This window comes from Sprattus sprattus (genome assembly GCF_963457725.1).
Source record: "Sprattus sprattus genome assembly, chromosome: 5".
NCBI classification, from domain to species: domain Eukaryota; kingdom Metazoa; phylum Chordata; class Actinopteri; order Clupeiformes; family Clupeidae; genus Sprattus; species Sprattus sprattus.
Window position 1 is genome coordinate 24453573 of NC_137924.1, and position 21335 is coordinate 24474907.

The following is a 21335-nucleotide window of genomic DNA, read 5'->3' on the forward strand; positions in this document are numbered from 1 at the left end:
CGGGGGGTGCTAGCAGGAATGGAAATGCACACCTAGGGACACTAACCTTCCATTCTGCATGAGCCATTGTAAGGCTACAACCATACCAAGTTTCATGTTGATTGTTGTTGAAGTGTAAGTATATTATATCGCCAAACCAAAAATCAGTGTCAACGCTACTTTTTATTCAAACACTCTATGACTGCCTGCCTTTGTGCAGCGGCTGTCATAACGCTGTCAGTAGAGAGATGTCCTGAGCACATGGAGGAAGTGATGAGTGTGCCCCTCCTTCCCTTTTTCTCTGAGGAAAACCCCATTCTTAGAAACTCCATCCTCCAACTCTAATTGATAAATCAATAAGCAGCAAATACATTATTAAGCAGATAGATGGATAGAGAGAGATAGATACGGCCTGGCCACAGATGCTGTGAAGGGTAATTTGAACCCCCAGAAGCCTGACTGTAAGGAGGACAGCCCCTGTGTATTAGGACCCCCCCGCCCCTTCCCCATCATCATGGTGGCTGCACGTATGGACTCCCTTGTGGGCCCTGCTGTTAGTCGATGTGGTCTGGGACACGGACACTTTGAGGAAGGCCATCCATGTGATAGAAACCAGGTCAGCTGCAGCCTCCGTCCCAGCTGTGCGTCACAGAGGACAAGAGCCCCAAGCAGCAACAGCCTGTTGGAGAAATGCTACAGATGATCCGCTTCAAGGGCGTGCAAGTTTGTGTTTTATTTGATGTTTTTGCTGATGTAGCTTTTCCCAGAGGATTTTTTGTGCCTCCCTTCTTCCTGAAGTCTAATTTTAGAATAGCTTTGAGATTTTCAGATCTTGCTTCTACTTACTTGCTGTGGGCATTAGAGGGATTCTGGGAAACGTGCCTCTCAGCCGTCCATAGCCCCACCTGGTGAGAGTTGGCAGACTCAGAGACAGACAAAGAGAGAATTTAAAAGGCAGATAACAAGATTAAGAATATGTATGTGGTTTATCTGCTAATCTGGTTAGCGGCTGTAGTGATTACTCCTGGTAATGCGGCACACCCAAACACAGAGGCTCAAGCTAGGATAATGGCTGACCCTGCCCCCAACGCTTACCCTCCTCCTTCTCTCCTCTGCTCTCCTGTCCTTTCTTATGAGCGTCCACTCCATCTCTCTCTCTATCTCTCTCTCCATCTCTCTCTCTATCTCTCTCTCCATCTCCCTCTCTCTCTCTCCTCCACTCGTCCTCTCTCTCTCTAGCTCCTCCACTCGTCCTCTCCCACTCTTTCTCTCTCTCTCTCTCCTCCACTCGTCCTCTGCCACTCTCTGTCCTTGAAGAGCCAGACTACATTTGAATGAAATGTCAGGGCAGCCCCGGACGAAAGCCAACACCTGTAGCATTGAGCACACACACACTCCCACAAGTACAAATGTTCATGTCCAATAGTCATATTGATGTAGGCTACATTTGACTAATATCCACATATTAGCAGTGACTCACGGCCCTTGTGTTTCTCATCTACATTTAAAGTCTTAATTCCAGCACATTGTTTTATATTCTGAAAATCACTTATGTTGTAAAATGACTGTTATAATCTTACCACTCAAGTTAAAATACCAGTCTTTTATCACCTGATAGGTGAAGTGCTGGGAAGTCTGGGATCTTACAGCAGTTCAATTAGAACTTAGAGTCTTCTTAAAAAAAGACTTTAATCTGGTTTGGTGCTCATACATTTTAAAGGACATGTCTCTCTCTCACTTGAAAACTGCCTCATATTTCCCCCTGCACTAGCAGAGTAACCCCTCAAGAGCAGCACAAAAGAGAGGCCTGTAACTCACCTTGCTGTGTGTGTTTGTGTGTGTGTGAGCAGGAAGGCAGTCACTAGGCGTTCAGTGGCTTTGGTGGTGTTAAGAGTGTCAGACCTGGCCAACAGAGCGTGGATTCAGACACCGCAGAAAGCTGCCCTGTTAGAGGTGGGCGAGGAGCTGGACTTTGACTGTTTACAACTCTGACCACACTTATATACAGGCTTTTAGCTAGGCATGCGTCCGTGCGTCTTTTGGACGCACTGTTATAAAATAATAAGAAATTGGACGCAGTACTTTTAGGCAGACGCCCTACAGACGCCTTAAGTTTTTCGTCCCTTTTTTCACTCAGTCAAACTTTTTTAAAACGTGTTCACAATAACTCTCAACATTGTTCAAACGTTAATGAGCGTAATCACGTTGTAACACGTAAAACAACAGTTTACCGCTATTAGGGGTGGCGAGCCGCATGCAGCTCTTTGCCGGCTGACATGTGGCTCGGCTCCAGCGCGAGTGCTGCTCACTGACTTTTCTCTTGGTGTACAGAATTTTCATATTGTAAAATAAACATCTAAAATGCATATTTTGCACGAAATACAGACAAAAAGCTGTCCGATTTGAATGGGGTATTTATTCATGTATATTGTGTCATCACGCGATCTTGAGAGATGTCTTCAAGTAACGTTAATGTTCCAAACATGGAACATTCTAATGTGTGCACCCAGTCGCAGAGAGTTACTAGCCAGACTAGCAGCAGTAGCTACTGAAAGAATGCCATGGATCCAGCAAAGCGTAAAGCTATACGAAAATATGAAGATAAACACCGCACGTTCTTGCCTGAATGGAAGGAATTTTTTGCGGAGAGAAATGGAAAACCCCTCTGCTTAATATGCCAGACGTCACTGTCGCATTTTAAAGCCTCAAACTTGGAGCGCCTGACAGCGCCTTCTCTCCACACACAATGCTAACATAGCCCAGGAGTTCCTAAAGGAAGGCACAGAGCTGTGCAAGCACAAGGTACATACTTAGAATTGAAACGTCAGACAGAGAAACAGACTCGGCTTTTTTTTTTTTTTTTAAATGTACGAAGTACTCTGAAACGGTCACGTTGGCATCGTATCATTTGTCATGGAATATTGCTCGAGCAAAAAAAGTCATATAGTGAGGGAGAGTTTGAAAATTGAACAGAGGATATCTGACATTAACTATAATTAGCACCTATCTCAGCAGATGTCTTTTTGTGCCATATTTTAAATCTACATTTGTTAATTTCTCTTCCTAAAACCCACTAGAGGACACTATTTAAAAGGTTATTTTCAAAAAAAAAAAAGGAGGCAACTGCTGTGATTAGGCTCTTCTCCATGCACAGTCTGTTTCTCAGCTTTGTTTCGATCACAGTCATTGCAGAGAAGGAGGCCTCACATAAATATGTGGAGGCAAAGGGTATAGCTGCTCCTAAGCTTTCTCTCCCAGGTCAGGGTGCTCCTGCTTCACACATATCCAAAACAAAATCTCAGCGGATGTCTTCAATATGTTTATGCCATATAATAAATCTAAATTTGTTAATTTATCTTCCTTAAACCCACTAGAGGACACTATTTAAAAGGTTATTTAAAAAAAAAATCTTATGGGGGAGCATGCCCCCAGACCCCCCTAGTTTTGCTGGGTCACCGGGGCTTCGCCGCGTTAGGTTCAATTACAAAATGGACCCCCCCTCAAAAAATCCTAGCTAAAAGCCTGCTTATATATAAACACACACACACTCACACGACTCATTCCCCAGTCTCTTCTCACTAGAGGAGGTGATATGTGTGGTTGTGGTCCTGAACCTGAGTGTGTAAAGCCTTAGATAGACTGATAACACATTTTCGGTGAATTCATAGGCGTGGAGTATTCCACCTGACTATTTAACAGGATGCTACTGGGCATGCACTTCCGTGAGACGGGTGAAACATGCAAGGTCTTATGCCGGTTAACCTAGTTATGAACAAGGTATCTATCCCTAGCCTAGAGAACCATCTTAACAGTCGGTAGATGCTAGGGTGTGTTAATTAGCTGCCAAGTTAAACTTATGTATTGAGGTACCATGAGGGTTTCTACCTTTTCTTATCATCATTTTATTTAGAAGTTAAATGAAGGAGACCACAATGTCAGCTGTAACTAGCTATCCTTTCATGTAAATGGAACTCAGCCATTAAAACCGTTTAAGGTTATTTAAAAGTTCCCTTAGCTAGCTACCTACTTAACTAGCATAGCTACTAGGAAGCCAGGAAACACCGTTTGCTGCATAGCCTGAAGAAAAGATGGCTGAAAATCAGTTTGCCAATAAAAGTCTTTGAAACGAAAAGATCACAACCACTTGCGGATGATGTGAAATGGCTTCACATAGACAACAAACAATTCTGAGAGAGCTAATGGGTCATGGGGAAAGGGCTGACTGATACCAATGAAGGGAGAGGGAAGGGAGTTGCCCATCCCCTGCCCTTTTTTAATTTTGTTAATTCAGCGGTTCCCGTTCCAACTGGAGCCGTGTCAGAAGACCACTGTTAATGCTACTAGGAGGCCAGGGGATAGATTGACAGTTCGACTTTACAGTTTTACTGCAATTTGCACACAACATCCTAACAGTAAAATGGTGAGGAATAAATGGATTTCAGTGTGAATGAGGTATAAGTGTCTCTCTCTGTGTCTGCGTCTGCTTTATCCTTTGGCTGCAGCTAAGCTTCATGCAGGAATTTCAGTGCTGCTCAATGTTTTTTCCCCCCTGTTTATGTAAAAGCATATGTATGTAAAATTTGAGACAAAGACTGTCTCTCTCCATGTGTGTGTGTGTGTGTGTGTGTGTGTGTGTGTGTGTGTGTGTGTGCATGCATGTGTCTGTGTGTAAATGTGTATGTTTGTGTGTGTGTGTTGGGGCATGTGTGTGAAAGCCACCTCTACTAATCCCATGTGGTTTAGTAGCAGTGCCTTTAGGAAGACAGCAGCAGCTGCTGCACTAAATAACATTGCCTGCCCACACACACACACACACACGCACACACATACATCTGTACACGCATCATCCTGCAATGCTCAACAGGCGCTTAGGCCGGAGGCTCTGCAGCTGGAGCAACATGCCTGTCTTCAAGCACTCTCCTTGTTGCTGCCGCGCTTATGTGTGTGTGTGTGTGTGTGTGTGTGTGTGTGTGTGTGTGTGTGTGTGTGTATGTGGGTGTTTGTGGTGTATTTATGAAGGCCTATATGTTTCCATCTGTCTCTGGCTTCCTGTTAATATCTGTCCCTGTTCTCCACTGGCTGGTGTGTGTGTGTGGCTGTGTCCTTTACTGTAAACATGTAGTGAGCAAGCTTTCCTCCTGTCACCCTGACACACCCATTTTGTGTGCATTCATAGTGTAAGATAAATAGTGTGAATCTAGGGGCTTTCACCCATACCTGTGTTTCACTCCGTAAAGGTCACAATGACCCTCAACACCTGTGAGTGTGTGTGTGTGTGTGTGCGCTCTCCAGCTGGAAATGGGCAGGGATTTAAACGTAATTTTCTGTGGAGTTGTTATCTACATTATATACTTCCTGCATAGAGCCAACAGCACAGCAAAAACAATCGTCATGAACATCGTTGATCGTGTAGACATCCATCAGTTATTGTCTCTAGTTGGATTTGTTGCCAGAGAATGATGTAATGAAATTGCTGACGAAGCGTGATGCAGCATACCCCCTCAAGCCCTGGCTTATGAAAGGATTCACCCCGCATCATGAACTCTCAGCTGCACCGTCTCAATATACCCACACCCTCAGTTCGGCTAGGATGGTGGTTAAGAATGCCTTTGGGCGGTTGAAAAGACAGTGGCATTATTTGATGAAAAGGAATGATGTTGACCTCAAGATGATGCCAGATGTAATTGCAGCTTGTGAGATTCGTGCACCACTGAAGCCGTTCAAGTTGAAAACCACGTCATGCAACCAAGTGTGCGATGTAGAGCTGACCAACTCTGCCATTCTCGTCTGTGACACCATAGCAGCCAACGTCACTACAGTGGTCCAGTGAATTATGTGTAGCCTATTTTTAATGTTCAGATTCTGCATTTTTCATCAACACATTCATCCACTTAACAGAAATACAACTAAAGACGTATCGTTTTATGTCCAGAGAGAACGAACTATGTTTAAGAAGAGACATAATTATATAAATAAATATATTCCATGTTTCATTAACAGAAATAAAGCAGTCTCACTAGTCTCTTTAATTGCAGAAAAACAGTGTGCTTTGACTGACTTTGTTTCACACAATTGTTTTTGTTTGTCTCTTGCACCTGCTAACAGGTTAAATCAATCTGCACACCCATCTCTCCATTTGCATTTATAGGCTATAGTAGTATAGTATATTTGACTCGAAATGCACTAAAGACCCATTTCCAGTTAAATCAACTGCGGCAGATTCAGTTCAAGCAAAACAAGTATGAGAAATATGGACATCCTACAATGGAGCTAATTTTCATGACCCATGAACATTTATACCGGATGACCTAGAGTATTAGTAACTTGAAACAACGTGTCTTTTTGCAATATTTACAATACTTTTGTGAACTGCAGATACTGTTCTTATTCAGCATTATTTCTGTAGACAGAGTTGCTGTCTCTCACCGTCGCGTCCTTTTGAGCTCTACCTCACCACATACGGCCAGGCGCTCCAGTACTTCTGAATCTTGCTAGATATCTTCATTGATGGTTAATCACCACCAATATATTTGAAAACATTTCTGTTGACATGGCACCTTTGTTTATCTGACAATTGTGTCAAGACCCCCATTTGCAACCAGTGAGATTCATTTGTCCCTCCCCTGGCTGTTGGCAAACTGGGTTGTGCCTTTCACATTGAAATCTACCCTGGTCCGAAGAGTTGATAACGTGAGTTAACCCTTTAAGTCATAAAATCGACGTGGGTTGAACCCTGGTTGAAGCATTGGTATAAATTAGGATAAGAGAAAGAGACCGTGCACATATTTTATGGCCTTTCCTAGGTTTGTGAACTTTACGTGGTGAAGGTATGAACAGTCTAATTCCTTTGTTTGAAGTGCTGAACAGGGCATGAATGAGAGTTTCTGTTGATCATTCCAAAGAGACGGAGCTGGAGTGAAGCAGACTGATGGAGCTCAGAGAAGTGGTGAATACCAGTGCTGTTTGTGGAGCACAGGGCAAAATACCTCTCCAAATGTCACCCAATAAATCACACAGTAGTCAGCCTGCCCCTTCGAACATGTCAGCCCTTTACCGAGTAAAAGCCAAAGAATTTCACTTTGTCTTTGCTGGATTTGCCCACCTACTAACAGTATTCAAATGTTCTCGTTCTCTCGCTGTTTCTTAGACACTATCTGTCTTCCCCACTCTTCGTGTATCTGTCTTCACTCTTTCTCCCACACACAGACACACTTGAACACCCACACTATTCTCTGAAATGCGCAAGTGTTTTATAATTTTTTTATCCCCTCAAACCTAATCTCTAAAAGCAGAAGGTATCCGTTCACAACGACATTTAGACTTTTGTCGTTCTGTTATTATTTCTCTTTCTTTCCTTTTCTCTTCCATTCCTCGTTGTTAACTCCCTCTGTTTACATTTCTCACCTAACACGTTTTCTCTGTGTGTAAACCAGTTATACTGGCATATCTAGCATAGCCAAAAACGTGAGACCCTAAAATAAAGCCACTGCCCAAGGAAAGCTCCTGTTGTAGAGTGAGGAGTAATGTGGTTGCTGCATTCCTGCTTTGAATGTCGGAGAGTCGCCCACAGTGAAGGGTTCAGGGCATGTTGGCGAGTCAGGAGATGATGCTAACTGGTATGTAGTCACCCGCTCCACTGAGAGGGGGGGGGGGGTTAGCAGCCCATCGAGGAGTGTAGGGCAGAACCACTGAAAGGGGGGGGTTAGCAGCCCATCGAGGAGTGTTGGGCAGAACCACTGAGAGGGGGGGTTAGCAGCCCATCGAGGAGTGTAGGGCAGAACCACTGAAAGGGGGGGGTTAGCAGCCCATCGAGGAGTGTAGGGCAGAACCACTGAGAGGGGGGGTTAGCAGCCCATCGAGGAGTGTAGGGCAGAACCACTGAGGGGGGGTTAGCAGCCCATCGAGTAGTGTTGGGCATCACAGGGAAACTAATTAAGAGACGAAGATTGAGTCTTTTAAAATCTTGCTGATCAACTGCTATCCAAAAAACAAAATGAAAGAAGAAATTGAAGGGAAAATAACATTTCTCTCTCTCCCTCTCCCGCTCTCCCTCTCCCCCCTCTCTTCCTTTACCCCCGTCTGTTTTGCTCTGATCAGAGAAGTTAGTGGCGTACCAGCGGGAGTTCCATGCTCTGCGGGAGAGGCTGCGTGTGGCGGAGCAGCGCACCCTGCAGCGCTCCTCCGAGCTCAACAACATACTGGAGCAGTTCAGACGCGCCATCGCCGAGACCAATGGCAGTAAGGACGCCCTCGCCAACTTCTCAGGTTTGCACACACACACACACACACACACACACACCCGTTCATGCTCACACATATACATATCTTAACATGCAATGCACACACACACACACACACACACACAAACATACTGGTTTACTGGTGAACTGGTGAACTGAGTAACACATTTAGACCCTCACATAACCTTTTAAAAGTGGCAGTAAATTCAGTTAGGATTGCATCCACCAAACCTGCCCCTGCTTATTGAATGTGCAGGTGATGCAGAGTGGCCCGGCCATGTATGTTGTGATGTGATGGGAGGGGTGCTTTGATAGAGGAGTTTTGTGCCCCTCTAGATGAGACTCAGAAGCTGCTCAAGGAGCTGTCCAACAGGAAACCTCTGCAGGTGCCAAACATCTACCACCACATGCCCCACCTGCTCAACAATGAGGGCAGCTTGCACCCTGCTGTCCAGGTGGGCCAGGGACGAACGGGAGGTGAGTTTCTCTCAAGACCCCCCCCTCCCCCTTTCACTGTTCGCCTCACACTCTCTCATTCACTCTCTCTACTCACTGTACACATTCATAATTATGATCATAAACTCAGTTGAGTTGGCAGGTCATCATGTACCACTGCTGATGTACCAGTGCTGCACAATGTGCTTCCATGTTCCCAATAGAACTGTCCTTGTTTTTGACTACTTTCGCCTGCCAAGAGTGGCACAGTTCACAGATTACCAGATGGTGTGATCAGGCTTTCTCCCGTCCCCTCCACACAGTACACATCAGACCTCATTGAAGACTTAGCTTTGTGGTTTTGTCAGCCTCTTTAGTCTAGCACAAGGTAGACACTGAGAATATAATGAGTAACAATAACAAAGTGACAACACAACTCTTGTCAGACATCTAATATGACATCTTGTATGTCTGCTGCCATTTTGTAAGGAGTGTCATGTTACACAGGTTCTTGTTTGCCTCACAGACACACAGGTAGACTCACAAGCATGCAGACACTCAATTATCTACGACTCACACACAGACAGGCTCAGATTAGTTCACAGATAGTGGGATAAACACCCATATTCAGACTACCAGGCAGACTTTGATCAGTATCATTTACTGTCATTATTATTTACTGCAGCTAGTACCATGAATGGAAATCTTCTGACATGCTTGCAGTGGAATTTGCAACAATATGTAATGTTGTAATGTTTAAAAAGTACAATGTAAATAGTCAGGGAATTACGGTATCACGGTAGCATTTACAATCATTCATGTCGTAGCAACTTTCATCCAAAGCCACTTGCAGTACAGTATAGATATGCATCTTCATCAGTATCTTTGCTCCCAAGGTACCCATGACCTTGATGTTGTTAGCATCTCGCTATACCAGTTGAGCTGTAGTACTGCCTGTATTACTCATAGCATCTTCTATCCTGGTAGATTCTTATCCTTGTTCATTGGGTGTGCAGGCAGGGCCAGTCTCAGGGTCAGCCTGCTTCACGCTTAGCTGTGTTTGGGGCACAGGAGAGCGGGACTGGGGGTAGGGGGGGCGCATGTTTGGGGCACAGGAGAGCGGAACCGGTGGTGGGGGGGCGCGTTTGTCTGGGTCTGGGGCTCCACAGCCTATTGTCTCCCCCCCCTTCTTCCACTGCATACCACGGGCTGCAAGATCGGGTTCACCTAAGAGGATTATACCCCCTCCAGGACAGGGTTGTGTGTGTGATGTATGTGTGTGTGGTGTGTGTGTGTGTGTGTGTGTGTGTGAGAGAGAGCAAGAAAGAAAGAAAGAGAGAGAGGGGTGGAAGCATTTAGGGGGCAAAAAAAATAACCGAGCTGGGGGCAGGGAACACCAGCATTCTCTGTGTGCGTCACAGAATTCCCCTTTGTGTCACCCCAACGGCCTTCCCACCTGCCCACATCCTGGAGGTAAGCATATATGGCAGGTGATTGCTCCTCAGAAGACAAAAGCAAAGGGGTGTGGATGAAATGACTAGATGATGGCAAGAATGTTCCCAGCATGACAGGATTTCATGTATCCCTTTACCCCATTAGCCTACTCTCTAGAAAGCCCTCAATTGTTGCGGGACCTATTCTTGTGTGTGTTTATTGCCGGTGGAACAGTGGCTCGCTGACATCCTATGTTTCCTATGGCCGGGGCCCCCCATGTGCTACTGACATCCAATCCACATGTGAATAACAACACACACATGTGATTCTCAGTAATGGAATGTTGTTTTCGCCTCCCAAGAACTACGCCAGAGAGGGTTATATATAGCTGGTAACGCACTGTGTTGTATCAGTGCTGCTGTAGATCTCCTCTCAGCGAAGGTTGCTCATGTATTTGGGTGCCTTTGATCTCCAGCGAGCTGTGGCAGAGCCTCCTCGTAGGGTCGTGTCTCCTCCTCAGCTGCGTCAGTCATGTGGCATCGAGATGCGAGGGCTCTTTATTGGCTCGCGTCTGATGAGGGAGGTGTGGTGATTGGGGTTGGGGTGGCTATTTTTAGACTCTCAAATTGGGACATCTGCTTTCGTCCAGCACCCCCGAGACACAGAATCCCACGTCCTCAGGGCAAGACGGGACTCTACGCACCCACGCGCTCTAGAGAAATGTGTGCCCCCACTCATGCACACACACACACACGCGCACGTACTAACACATTTACACACACACACACACACACACACACACACACACACACACACACACACCTTCACAGCCGGAGGGATGACAGGTGAGCTGTGAAGCAGACACTGAAAAGATGGAGAAGAACACCACTGTGCACACAGTACAACCAGGAGAGATGAGCAATTTTAAGTGTGCTCTCTTTGTCTGTGTGTGTGTGTGTGTGTGTGTCTGTTTTAACTCAGTAAGCATAGCTCTTTGGAGTCCCAAGCTGTGAATGTTCTCTCTCTTCACTTGTTCTCTCTCTCATTATATTTCTTCTGTGAAGCTGAAAGACTTTGTGTCCCATCCTCTGAGCACCTTGCCTTGCACTTCACTCTGCTGTGAGGAGGAGAGATGAGAGTATTGGGAGCTGGAGGCTGTTAAGATTCTCTCTCATCTCTCACCTCGCTTTTTGTCTCTCTCTCTCATATCATACCATCAGAAGCCCTGCAGGTTACACACTCTCCTGCCTTTATGGCAAAGAGAGAAAAGGATGGATGGATGTAGAGAAGAGAAGGATTGGGTGGTTCAGACTTTTTCTTTTATTCCCTTTCCATAATACTTTCATCCTTCAGCCTACTTAGCTCTCTCTCTCTCTCTCTCTCTCTCTCTCTCTCTCTCTCTCTCTCTCTCTCTCTCTCTCTCTCTCTCTGTGGGAGGTGAAAATTTGAAGACATTTTGTAAGTTTGAGAGCATTGCTCAGGCATGACCATGCTTCCACTTGGCTCTTTCACACACAAAAACACCCTCTCAACCTCCTACCTCCAAACAAACACAAACCCACACCCACATGTGCATACAATTACAACATTATGCAGTTATCAACCTTACAAACTATTTTGGGGGTCATCCACATGCATTCATATACACAGTTCTGCTTATGAAATGATGAAAGCCCTTTCCAGAACCTGAAGCACAAATGGGATTCCCGCCCTCGTTAGCGAAAAAAAAATCTTTCACTGTTGCACGGTTTTCATGGTTTAAAAAACAAATCAAAGAAACTAGAAGGGCACTCGGGGAGCTCAGACCTCTTTCCAGGCCAAATGTTGAAGAAAAAGTGAAACTAAATTTGCGGAAGCGCACCATGAGTCGGACCCGCTCTGAAATGTAATGGGTTATTCCATAGTCCATGCTACACCTTTCATGTAGTTGTTGGTCATTTTTGTGTAATCCTGCTTATACAGACAAACAAACTAACAAACAAACTGCACCTAAAACCTTGGCGGAGGTAATAACGAGCAGTTGGAGTATTTATAGCCAAAGATGTGCAGCCCTAAAGGGTGATTTAATTTATTTATCTTTAAAATTATTCTTAAAAATAAAGATACCGAAACCGTACCATGACCTAAAAACGTGATGTGTATCTCATCAGGGCCGGCTTCACTGATTGGGTGCCAGACTCTGCTGCCAGCTTTTGTTGTGTGTGATGTAAACAAGACAAATGAGGAAACATGTCTGCGTGTGTGAGGGGGAGAAAAGCATGTCTGGGACACGGACACACACACCCCAACCCTTGAGGAAAAGGGATCTCTGGCTCCATTGACTCTCAGTGGGAGAGATGGGCTGATATCTTTGTGTGAGGAGGAAGCCTATCCTTAGCTGACCCGCTGTAAGGATACAGCCTTGCCCCTCTCTGGGGCCAGCCCAAGGCTTTTCCTCCCACTTCAGCACTGGTGAATAGCCTCGGTCTTCAGGACTGGTGAATAGCCTCGGCCTTCAGCACTGGTGAATAGCCTCGGGCTTCAGCACTGGTGAATAGCCTCGGTCTTCAGGACTGGTGAACAGCCTCAGCCTTCAGCACTGGTGAATAGCCTCGGGCTTCAGCACTGGTGAATAGCCTCGGGCTTCAGCACTGGTGAATAGCCTCCGGCTTCAGCACTGTTGAATAGCCTCGGTCTTCAGCAGTGGTGAATAGCCTTGGTTTTCAGCACTGGTGAATAGCCTTGGTCCTCAGCACTGGCGAATAGCCTCGGTCCTCAGCACTGGCGAATAGCCTCGGTCCTCAGCACTGGCGAATAGCCTCGGTCCTCAGCACTGGCGAATAGCCTCGGTCCTCAGCACTGGCGAATAGCCTCGGTCCTCAGCACTGGCGAATAGCCTCGGTCCTCAGCACTGGTGAATAGCCTCGGTCCTCAGCACTGGTGAATAGCCTCGGTCTTCTGTTTCCATTAGGAGTTGTCCATTCAGAAAAAAAACTCTAAATAGCACTTAGCAGCTGTCACACGACTACACTAAAAAGAAATTAAAATTATATTTAAACATGTCTTGTCATGGAATTGTTGGAAGCAGTGATTTTAGTTATTTTTTTTAATATACAAGCAGTCATTCCCATTACCCTGCCCCACTCCAGGACCGAAGTGAGATCGTTTGAGGCTGGACCGGGGCCATGTCCCTAAAAACAAAAGAGGCTTTTCCCCAGACATGGGGGGGTTTCCCCCACAGTGGAAATGCGCCATTACTTTCCCTTCCTTTTTTTCACTATCCCCCTCTCCTTTCTCCTGACTTTGTCTCGTCTTTAAGTGAGTCTTATCGGCCATCTCTGTTGACGCAGTTCGAGCCTTTGCCTCATTGTGTCTCTCCGACACTGTTTACCCTCCACCTGCTCCTCAGGGTCCTCCTGTCTGAATGCCTCTTTATGACCACATGAGACCACATGACAATCCACTAAGACCCTCGATTACAGGCCCAGACAAAGCAGCTGGAAGTGCGAGTCTCAGGTGGTTTCAGTCATTGTTTTTGTGTCAGCATTTTTTAATAGACGGAGGAGTTGTTTTTAAAGACAGTGGGCTGATTGCGTGTGTTCTTACCTCTCTGGGTGTCCAGTGTCCATGGTGATGGGGATTCCCACGGTGAAGAGGAAGGTGAAGTCGTACCTGGCAGAGACCCTGCGCTCGCTGGTGGACAAGTTGTCGCCCGAGGAGAAGCTGGACTGTGTCATCATTGTCTTCGTGGGAGAGGTAAGTGATGGGTAATTAAGGCTGTGTGTGTGGTGTGTGCGGATTGCAAATTAGATTATTTGGTGTGTGTGTGTGTGTGTGTGTGTGTTTGTTTTGCGTGTGTGTGCTTACCACCTTCAGCAGTCTACAAAACTCCAAGCCTTTTCTGTAGACGCTGAATAAATATTGGAGCCACACTTTGCAAATGATACACAGGCATGCGTGCCCTTGCTTTCTCGATCTCAGTTTTGCTCTCAATATCTCGCTCTCTCGCTCACAAACACACGCGTGTCAAACAGAGAAAGTGTCAAACATATGTTAAACTAACATAACACACGCTGGAGAGCCCTGGCTCGCTGTTGGAGGGTGAAAGTGGGTCAGGGGCTCCTTGTTTGTCTTCTCCCTACTCAGAGGGGGGCCTTTTCAGGCCCCTCGCTCACTCGCTCAGCCTGAAGGGCCCACTCCTTTATACGCTTTTCAGGAATCCAAGGTCACGGAGCAGTGAGGACCAGAAATGCATTTTAATTCTCCTTTTATCTCGCTTTCCCTCTGCCCTTGTCCTCCTCCTCCCCTCGACTCTCTCACTCAGACTCTCATCTACTCACTTATGCCCTCATTCTCTCAGTAGTTCCCTTTTGGCCTGTGGGCCAAAGGAAAATATGTACAGCCTCTTCTTTGAGATGGAGAGCGACAGAGTTAGGACAGAGAAAGAGAACATAAGGAGAATGGTAGGGGGGTGGGGGGGGGGGGGGGGGGTGGGGAGAGAGAAAGAGATGAAAATTGTCATTTAAGCCAAAAGGGCTAAAAAAAGACTGAACAAAACCTTCACCCATATTTCCTGTATGATCTGTTTAATTCTGTTTTCTTGTTTCTGCATACTTCATTGGCATGCTTTCCTTGTATCTGATTGGCCGGCTCATGTTCTTCCCTTGGTTAATCTTTTGTTGTCTGGGTAAGAGGGCAAGGGTGGGCTCGAGTTGTGGAAACGGCCCTCACCGCATCTAAGCAGCCCAACCCAGAGCTCTTTAATCTAGCCTTGGGTTCCCAGGGTTCCTGGTGTTCCCACCCAGTTTATGGTTAAAAGGCCACTCAGCCACCCAGCCCAGCGTGGGAGCGAAGGGCTACTTTTTCATCCCCCTATTTGTTTTTATTTGTTTATGTTATTTTTATTTTTATGTTATGTTATTTATTTTCTTGTGAATCACATTCCTAATCAGACAGTCGAATGCAGATACACCAGAATAGGCTCTTGGTTTTGATGGGTATGTGTGCGGCGATTGTGCGTGTGTGTGATTATGTTTGTGTGTACACTGGATAAATGTTTGTTCTTCTGTTCCCTTCCTCCTTTAGATGGACATAGATTATGTACAAAGTGTGGTCACCGGCCTCGAGAAAGAGTGAGTGATGTCACTTCCCCTTTTGCATTCTCATTTTCTATCTCATTCTGATCCCATCTATTAATAGCAAACTGAGTTGTTAAAATCTGATCTGTCTCCTGATTGTGCCCAAATATCCCGTCTTGTCACAGGTTTGCAACAGAGTTGAACTCTGGCCTTCTAGAGGTCATCTCCCCTCCTGCTAGCTACTACCCTGACTTCAACAACCTCAAGGAGACCTTTGGTGACTCTAAGGAGAGAGTCAGGTGATGACGCAGACACGCACAGACACACATAATTTACGAGCAAGCCAGGGAAATAGTGAATTTGAGAAGTAGTTCCCTGCACTAAAATGTGGAAATGAATCCTTGCATGCAAAGGAATGCAAATTGCGTGCAAAGCCGTCCAAAAACGTCTATTGTGCATGACTGTAGAATGTGTTGTTGTGCTGGGTGTTTTTCCTTGTCAACTGCAAAAACCAAAAAGCCAAGAGAAAGGAAAAAAAACCTGAAGTACTCAGTATTCTGCAGGCACTTCCAAAGTGAGCTCAAGGTCGTGATTACCAACCCCCTGTTGCCCACCCTCCTCGTACACACACACACACACACACACACACACACAGTCACACACACACACACACACACACACACACACACACACACACACACACAGACTGACTATCATCTGGATAAGCCCTCTGTTTCTCCCCTGCCATCCCTTAGATGAAGACACACTGGCTTTTTCTCTCCCCCTCACTTTCTCCCCCTCTCTTTCTCTCCCCCTCTCTTTCTCTCCTCTCGTTTGGTCTCCCACTATATCTCTTTCATCCTCTCTCATCCTCTCTTCCTCTGTTAATTCCCTCTCCCTCTGTCTGCTTTCTTCTGATTCCCTGCTCTCTGTTTCCCTGCATGCTCTTTCGCTCTCTGTCTCTTTCTCCCTCACTCTCCCGCTATCTCTTTCTCTTTCTCACTCACTCTCCCCCTCTCTTTGTTTCTTTCTCCCTCACTCTCCCGCTCTCCCGCTTTCCCTCACCTACATGTGTCTCCCCTGGTCTCTCCCTTGAGAAATCAGTGTTTGGCCAGTAAAACCTTTGTCGTGTGTGTGTGTGTGTGTGTGTGAAAGTGTGTGTAAGTGTGTGTGTCTAGGTGCCTCCTAGAAAGCTTCTGTGGGTGTCGAACTGGCTGACAGTTGGTGCTCTGTATATGTGTTGTGACAGAAGCTTTAGGTTTAGGCTGACAGACCCGAAAATAATCAGATTGAGGGGGCTATGATCTGTGCCTTTTCTCAGTTTCGTTAGAAGGAGAATTGGTATTCAGGGTCTGTCTCAACCCCCTGCTGTGGTGGTGGTGGTGGTATGATGAGAGTTGCTCTGTGACTGTCTATGTGGCATAAACACAGCTCATGATATTTGGTTTGGTGAGCTGATTTTTTTTAATTTAAACCTCAGGTTATGCAGCAAATCACGTTTCCTGGTTGCTATGGTTGCCGAGCTGCTAGAATAGTTAACTAGCTAGCTAGCTAAGAAAACTTTTAAATAACCTTAAATGGTTCCATTTGCATGAAATGATAGCTTGTCTATCTGACATTACAGTTTCCTCAATGTATTATAATAGGAAAAGGTAGAAACCCTCAGGGTGCCAGTGCAGCTTCTGTACTTGGCCCCCAGATACATGTATACGTTTAACTTTAATGTTTAGGCAATTAGTTCATGTTAACATACCCGAGCAACCTTTAAGATGGTTCTCTAAGCTAGAGATGGCTGGGATAGTTCATAATTAGGTTAACTGGCATGAGCCCTCGCATGTTAAACACGTCTCATGGAGGTTCACGCTCGATAGCATCTTGTTAAATACAGTCAGGTGGGAAGACACCCACGACTGTTGTTATTGAAGACTAAGTGGGAATAAGAATTTGTAATCTATCCTGATTTGTTTTTACCTGATACATTAATGAGTTTCGTATGTTAAACGGGCTAGAGAATGGTCCCTCAACTGGTGGCTTGGTCACACTCCCTGCCCAGTGGCTCTGTTTACAGCTTGTCCTTGACCAGCCCAAACCTTGATTGATTTGTTTGTAGTGTTAGTTTTGTAGATTGGTTCTATATTTGATGGTGTAAATCTGAAGGCAATGCAAATAAGGGTCTGATTGCCACAGGTTTTCCTCAAGACACGCACGTGGAAACAATCTCTAGGGAGATCATGGGCCTCCGCTCCCACAGAGGGCCGCACCTAACTGTGCACACTTATGTCAGTGCAGGTGTGCTCTTACCAGTTACCCACAGGGAGTGACAACACTGAAACTCCACCTGACAGTCAGGGCTTTCCTAACCATGTGACCTTCCCTAGCCTTCTGTTTTGAATGTTGAATGGGTGTGTCTTTGCGGCCCTTGCCATCATACGTGTGTGTGCGTGCGTGCGTGCGTGCGTGCGTGCGTGCGTGCGTGCGTGCGTGCGTGTGTGCATGTATACATGCATGCGTGTGTATTTGCATGCATGTGATATCCCAACTCTCTTTTGCCACCTGTGCTGGTACTGTTTGTGTCGCTGTGGTTGCATCAGCCTCGCGTACACACCTGCTGCCTGTTACAGCTGCCTGTTGACAGCAGCAGCAGCAGCAGCAACAACAACAACAGCAGCAGCCTCTGCTCACTACACAGCAGCCAAGTGGCGCTGACAATCACCACACGCTCCCAACCCCCAGTCTACTCTTGCACCCCTGGGAACTTATTAATCTATCACTGATACAGGAAGGTTATCTAAATGGTTCTGTGTCTTTTCTGGGGGCTTACAGTTTTCAAGTTGGTTCTCTGATTGTTATGTTCCTCAGATGGCGGACCAAACAGAACCTGGACTACTCCTTCCTCATGATGTATGCTGTAAACAAAGGGGTCTATTATGTGCAGGTACATTATTTGCAGGAAGCGTGAAGCAATTTCCTTTTACTGGATGCCTGCCATGTGGTACTTGTTTGGCCTGAAGTACACTCACTCTTACAGAACTCTTTCTCTTTATTCTCTCACTCTCTCTCTCTCTCTCTCTGTTTTTCTGACTCGTTCTCTTTGTGTTTTTGTTTTTTAACAAGAGGGTATATTCTGCTCCTGACTGTGTGTTGTTTCCATGGCAACATGGTCCCTGATGCTGAAGTGTGTATTTAAAAGAAAGGCATCACCCGCACACTATTCTGTGCATTCATACAGGTTGTCATGGGAACAGAATTTTGAATATGCGTCTATGTTGTATGTTTTTTGTTTTATATGAGGCTTTTGAAAGTCAAATCAAGTCTTTCTCTGCAAATTCACGATGAAAGCACCTACTGTACCTAGACTAATCTGTTGACTACCTGGTAGCACGGAAAGGTTTTTTTAAGGCGATCAGTTATATATCCGTCCTTGCTCTGTGCTTGTGTGTCATGCATGTATGTTTATATACTCATTGATAAAGAATAGCCCCTGATTAGTTACCATCATCACCATTTTCCGTCCATATATGTGATTTTCATTTCATGCTTCTCATTGTCTCTTCCTCCCCTCTTTTTATTTTCTTTCTCTCTGGCATCAATCCATTAAGTGTCTCCTGTTGTTTGTCTTCTCCATACAAGCCTTCTTTTCTTAGGAGAGGGGAAAGGTATTGCTCTCCTGTCATCATTGTTTATAGGCTGGCTCATCATAGAAAATAGGACAATAGGCAGAACCACAGCAGATGCCTGGTTTGTGTCTGTGTTTTAACATTTGATAGAGACAGGATTGCAGGTGTGTTTGTGTGGTTGCATGCAGTTATGATCATGTGATCAAGTGTGTGTGTGTATGTATGTGTGTGTGTGTTTGTGTGTCATCTCTTGCTTGTTTCTCTGACGCCTCTCCCCTCTCCTGACCTTTAACCTTCAGCTAGAGGATGACATAGTAGCCAAGCCCAACTACTTTGCCACCATGAAGAACTTTGCCCTACAGCTGGCTTCTGAGGACTGGATGATCCTGGAGTTCTCTCAGCTGGGCTTCATCGGTACGCTCCGTCGACGAGGCGCCCTCATTAACTCCCCTCCTGCATGCCTGTGTATTTGTAGCTCTGTGTTACATTGTTGGTCTAATTCATAAAATTCAACCCAAGATGCTTTCCGGCTGATAAGTCTTGATGATTGAGTTGATAATCCTAAACAGTATAATTTTTCAAAAAAAATGTAATCTCTCTCTCTTTCTTTCTTTCTTTCTTTCTTTCTCACTCTCTTTCTTTCTCACTCACTTTCTTTCTCATACGCAGGTAAGATGTTCCAGGCCCCTGACTTAAATCTGATTGTGGAGTTCATCTTCATGTTCTATAAGGAGAAACCCATTGACTGGCTGCTGGACCACATCCTGTGGGTCAAAGTGTGCAACCCAGAGAAAGATGCCGTATGTTTGCCCTACAGCACTTTGCCCTGTGTGTGTGTGTGTGTGTGTGTGTGTGTTGCCTGTGTCATCCCATCATATTGAGTTTGTGTGTTTACTTTGACATTCATGCATTTCGCCTGTCTGGATAGAGACAGGAAGGAGAGACTTTTTTTCATGAGAGACAACCTTCATGATTTTCTCGTCTCTCTCGTCTCGACTCTTTGCCCTTTTCAACCCTCCCTCTTTCATCTGTCTGTTTTTCGTCCTGTGAACGGCAAGATTGTCAGAGAACTATTCACACATCAGCACAGTGCTTGGAATTGAAGTGAAAGCTATTGCTGACCTTTTCACTTTACCTCTCTCTCTCTCTCTCTCTCTCTCTCTCTCTGTGTGTGTCGCTCTCTCTCTCTGTGTGTGTGTCTCTCTCTCTCTCTGTGTGTGTCGCTCTCTCTCTCTGTGTGTGTGTCTCTCTCTCTCTCTGTGTGTGTCGCTCTCTCTCTCTGTGTGTGTGTCTCTCTCTCTCTCTCTGTGTGTCGCTCTCTCTCTTTGTGTGTGTGTCGCTCTCTCTCTTTGTGTGTGTGTCGCTCTCTCTCTTTGTGTGTGTGTCGCTCTCTCTCTTTGTGTGTGTGTCGCTCTCTCTCTTTGTGTGTGTGTCGCTCTCTCTCTCCCTCTCTCTCTCTTTGTGTGTGTGTCGCTCTCTCTCTTTGTGTGTGTGTCGCTCTCTCTCTCCCTCTCTCTCTCTTTGTGTGTGTGTCGCTCTCTCTCTCCCTCTCTCTCTCTTTGTGTGTGTGTCGCTCTCTCTCTCCCTCTCTCTCTCTTTGTGTGTGTGTCGCTCTCTCTCTCCCTCTCTCTCTCTTTGTGTGTGTGTCGCTCTCTCTCTCCCTCTCTCTCTCTTTGTGTGTGTCTCTATCTGTCTGTGTCTCTCTCTCATTGCCACACTCACATACACACACATTCATTTATTCTTTCTTTCATTCATTCATTCCTTCTTTCCTTCATCTCATCTCTCTCTCTGTTAAGTGCAGTAAGTGGGTGAGGCTGGAACAGCTAATGGCGTAATAAGTGCTGTGCCGTGTGATTATTAGCGTACCTCTCCATCTCCTTTTGTTTCCTGACCTCCTGTTTCCACCCCCTCCTCTCATCTCTCCTCAGAAACACTGCGAGCGGCAGAAGTCTGGGCTGCGTGTGCGCTTCAGGCCGTCTCTCTTCCAGCACGTCGGTCTGCACTCATCCCTCGCTGGAAAGATTCAGAAGCTCACGGTAACACACTCGCACACGCACACGCACTCTCACACTCTCACACACACTCACACTCTCACACTCTTTACTCTCTTCAGCTGTCTCTTACATTCACTCACTCACTCTCCTTCTTTCGTTAATTCACTCAATCACTCGTGCTGTATCTCACACGCACACAGGCACACACACACACACACACACACACACACACACACACACACACACATATGTATATATATTTGTGTGTGCGCGTGTACCTGTGTTTACATACATTATGCCCATACATACAGAGAAAGAGAGAATGTGTGTTCATATGTAGTGTGTGTGTGTGTGTGCGTGTGTGTGTGTGTGTGTGTGTGTGTGTGTGTGTGTGTGTTGTATACACACAAAGGTAGGGTGTGTCACAATACTGGCAATGGAGTGCTATTGTGTAGCTGTACTACTGCAGAAGTGCTTACAGCTGTCTCCAAACCAAACTAACGAGACAAATTGAGCTGAACAGATTCTTTCCCCCCATTGGAACCCAACCCCGCTGGCCGCCTGCTGTTCTGGTCA

At 45.8% G+C, this 21335-nt stretch overlaps 1 protein-coding gene across 2 annotated transcripts in view; it reads left to right on the plus strand.

The window, feature by feature from the left end:
* mgat4a (alpha-1,3-mannosyl-glycoprotein 4-beta-N-acetylglucosaminyltransferase A) overlaps positions 1–21335 on the plus strand; it is a 36451-nt gene that overhangs the window by 11094 nt on the left and 4022 nt on the right. For both annotated transcript variants that reach the window (XR_013968675.1, XM_080839893.1), the window contains exons 3-11: positions 8077–8244; positions 8556–8696; positions 13690–13823; positions 15153–15199; positions 15331–15444; positions 18005–18080; positions 19062–19176; positions 19432–19562; positions 20694–20801. Coding sequence is in view for 1 of the 2 variants with exons in the window: in XM_080839893.1 (XP_080696019.1) it covers positions 8077–8244; positions 8556–8696; positions 13690–13823; positions 15153–15199; positions 15331–15444; positions 18005–18080; positions 19062–19176; positions 19432–19562; positions 20694–20801 (1034 nt within the window). In the remaining variant the exon portion in view is untranslated. The remainder of the gene's footprint in view (positions 1–8076; positions 8245–8555; positions 8697–13689; positions 13824–15152; positions 15200–15330; positions 15445–18004; positions 18081–19061; positions 19177–19431; positions 19563–20693; positions 20802–21335) is intronic.